At 45.8% G+C, this 2717-nt stretch overlaps 1 protein-coding gene across 1 annotated transcript; it reads right to left on the bottom strand.

The window, feature by feature from the left end:
• Positions 1-422: 422 nt before the first annotated feature.
• Positions 423-1352, bottom strand: LOC149812292 (protein EXORDIUM-like 1). Its single transcript, XM_089993023.1, has one exon. The coding sequence runs from the start codon at positions 1350-1352 to the stop codon at positions 423-425; it is 930 nt and encodes a 309-aa protein (XP_089849149.1).
• Positions 1353-2717: the final 1365 nt, after the last annotated feature.

Raw genomic sequence — 2717 nt, 5'->3', positions numbered from 1 at the left:
AGATTTTAACCTTCATCCCTGCCTCCATCCCCGGTACAAATGAGGGCAAGGCCCCATTGTCCCCTGGTCCACTGCCATCTCTAATGACCACCATGAGATCCCATTTACTGCCATCTATTTTTTATAACACGCATATCTTATTAATAAGTTATAGAACACCGTCAACAAAAGAATGAAATAATATACTTCTCATCCATACAACCGCAGACAACAACCAAAAGACGAACACACAACTTCAACAATTCTCTTTCTTATATATATGAGAATTCATCTTTTCTCTCCTTCTCCCTTACATTATATAAGTAACCAATAACACCAACTAAATAAACACAAGGGAGAGTAGTTAACAAGAAGAAGAAATTAAGATATATAAATATATATATATATATATGTTTTGAAAGAAGGAAATTACGATAGATATATCAAACAGGAGTCAAGCACTTGTGAGTAGGTGGATCCCACATGGCGGGCACCATGAACCTCCTCCCGTTCACCCCGTGCACGTTGTAGCTGGCGTGCGTCTTCTTGTCGACGAGGACCGCACCGGGGTAGCCCGGGAAGGCACCGGTGCCGAAGGTGCCGGTGCAGGCCGAGACGGCCTCCAGCGGGAACGTGGTCGGGCCCTGGAAGTAGCCACTGTCGAAGGGGTTGGTCACGGTCCCAGCCAGCAAAGTGGCCACAGTAATGGCCATGCCATCGAGCCCGACGTCACCGTTGGGTGGGACCAAGGGCGGGGTCTGCGGACCAGAGACCGGCTTGCTGAACGGCCAGGCGCACTCGCCGGGGCACTGGGTCGCCGGGTTGCCGACCCACACGTAGGCGAAGCGGGTTCGCTTGCCGGGGCTGGTGGACCACCCGTGGGACCCGCACACGTTCATGCAGAACCCCTCCACCAGCACGTCCGCGGCGGTCAGCACCACGTTGATGGAGTGGCTCTGGCCGCCTAGGGATGCGAGCTTCACGATCTGGGCTCGGGTCAGGGACCGGCCCAGCGAGTAGCCCGGGTCGAGGATCTGCTTCACCAGGGAGAGGTGGGTCCAGGAGTGGTGAGTCCGGGCGGACTTGTACTTGGAGGTGGTGGCCCACCAGGTGGCGAGCGAGGGCTCGGGGACGCGTGGTTGGCCCGGGAGGTACAGGGAGGCGACCAAATCGGCGATGATTGCCCGCTGGGCGGGCGTGAATCGGCCGTACCAGATGAGGCTGACGTTGAAGTTGCCCTTGAGCAGAGGGCCGTTATGGTAATTGAGGATGATGGGCTGCTGCTGGACCAAGGCGAGTAATCGGGGGTGGGCCCACGAGGAATCGGCGAGGAATAGGATCAGCAAGAGAGCGTGGAGAAGTGAGGGCTTCATTTGGCCCTGAAGAGAAGTTGCTTGCTTTTTTTTATGGGTATATATATATAGAGAGAGAGAGAGAGGGGGGGGGGGGGGGTGTTGAGTTTGGTTTGGGGATGAGAGAGGAAGAGAGAGGGGAAGGTAGGGGGTTTATATAAGGGTGGTGGGGGGTGGGTCCGAGCCTTCGTAGACGTCAGGGGCTGCTGGCCCCACACGATGGTTCTGACTCGGTGAGTGTTGCAGGCACGAAAGTCGGTCTGCCAGGCTGGACAGTGTGACGTGGAGACCACGTAAAGCTCAAGCGATTTGACCTGATGTCATCGGGCTCTTGCGGTAGATGAGGTCCAGTCTTACTCTCCTGGGAGAATCGGCCGTACGGTTACCGACTCGGGATTCGATGAGAAGGAGAGCGAACCGTCTCGGTTTGTTGGGAGTGCTGTGCTTTTGAAAAGTGTCGGTGTTTTTGAGATTTTAATTGTTTTTTTTAAAAGCTTTTATTTTTCTTGCGTTTTGGGGAAAAATCTCAGTTGAATTTAAATAAATTGAATATAAAAATCATAAGATAAAAATTAAAAAGAGAAAAGGAGAGGCGTAATGTTTTGTCTTTATTTAAAAAAATTCTAAACAAAAATACTTAAATTTTACTTTCTAAAGCTTGACTATTGAAAGATGTTTTCTTCTCCAACGTTTAATTTTTTGATGTGTTTCTTTTCTTTAACGGTTTCACTTTTTCAAAGTTTAATTTTGGAAACCGTCTTTGTTCTTGATGCAGAAGAAAGAGCGGCATGAGAGAGAGAGAGAGATTATTTTAGTGAAATAATGATATTAAATGACAATTTATTTGCCCAAAATAATATACACCACTTAATTCATCTTAAATGCATCTAAAACTGTTCACTGCCTACTTTCTTTAATTTAAGGAATCTTTCATTTCATTATAAAAATTGGATATATTTGTAAGACATAATATTATCACGATATTTTGAAAATATCGCATTAAATAGCTGTTTTAAACATTCTCACAATCTATTGCATTTGTTAATAAAAACCGCCTATATTTGGCAGCCGAGTCTATATTCATTGCCTCAACTCACCATCGAGTCACTGCCTCAATGTTAAAATCGAATTAAATTGACCTCAATAGGCTGATTTGAATGTGGAACCGATTTCTGAATCGGTTTCGGTTTTTTTTTTTTCCTTTGTTATATTTCTATAATATTTCTTTGCTATTATATTTTTTAAGTATTAAATGCCTTTAAAAAAAAAGAACTAAATGCATGTTTTAGAATTTGATTCAACCTCTAAATCATCATGTGTTTTCCATTTCGGATTCAATTGGATTCCATTCAAGCTGATTTTCCAAATCGTTTTGAAAACCGATCC

This window comes from Nuphar pumila, chromosome 17, assembly GCF_984573655.1.
Source record: "Nuphar pumila chromosome 17, dmNupPumi1.hap1.1, whole genome shotgun sequence".
Lineage (NCBI taxonomy): Eukaryota > Viridiplantae > Streptophyta > Magnoliopsida > Nymphaeales > Nymphaeaceae > Nuphar > Nuphar pumila.
This window is presented reverse-complemented; position numbering and strand designations above follow the sequence as displayed.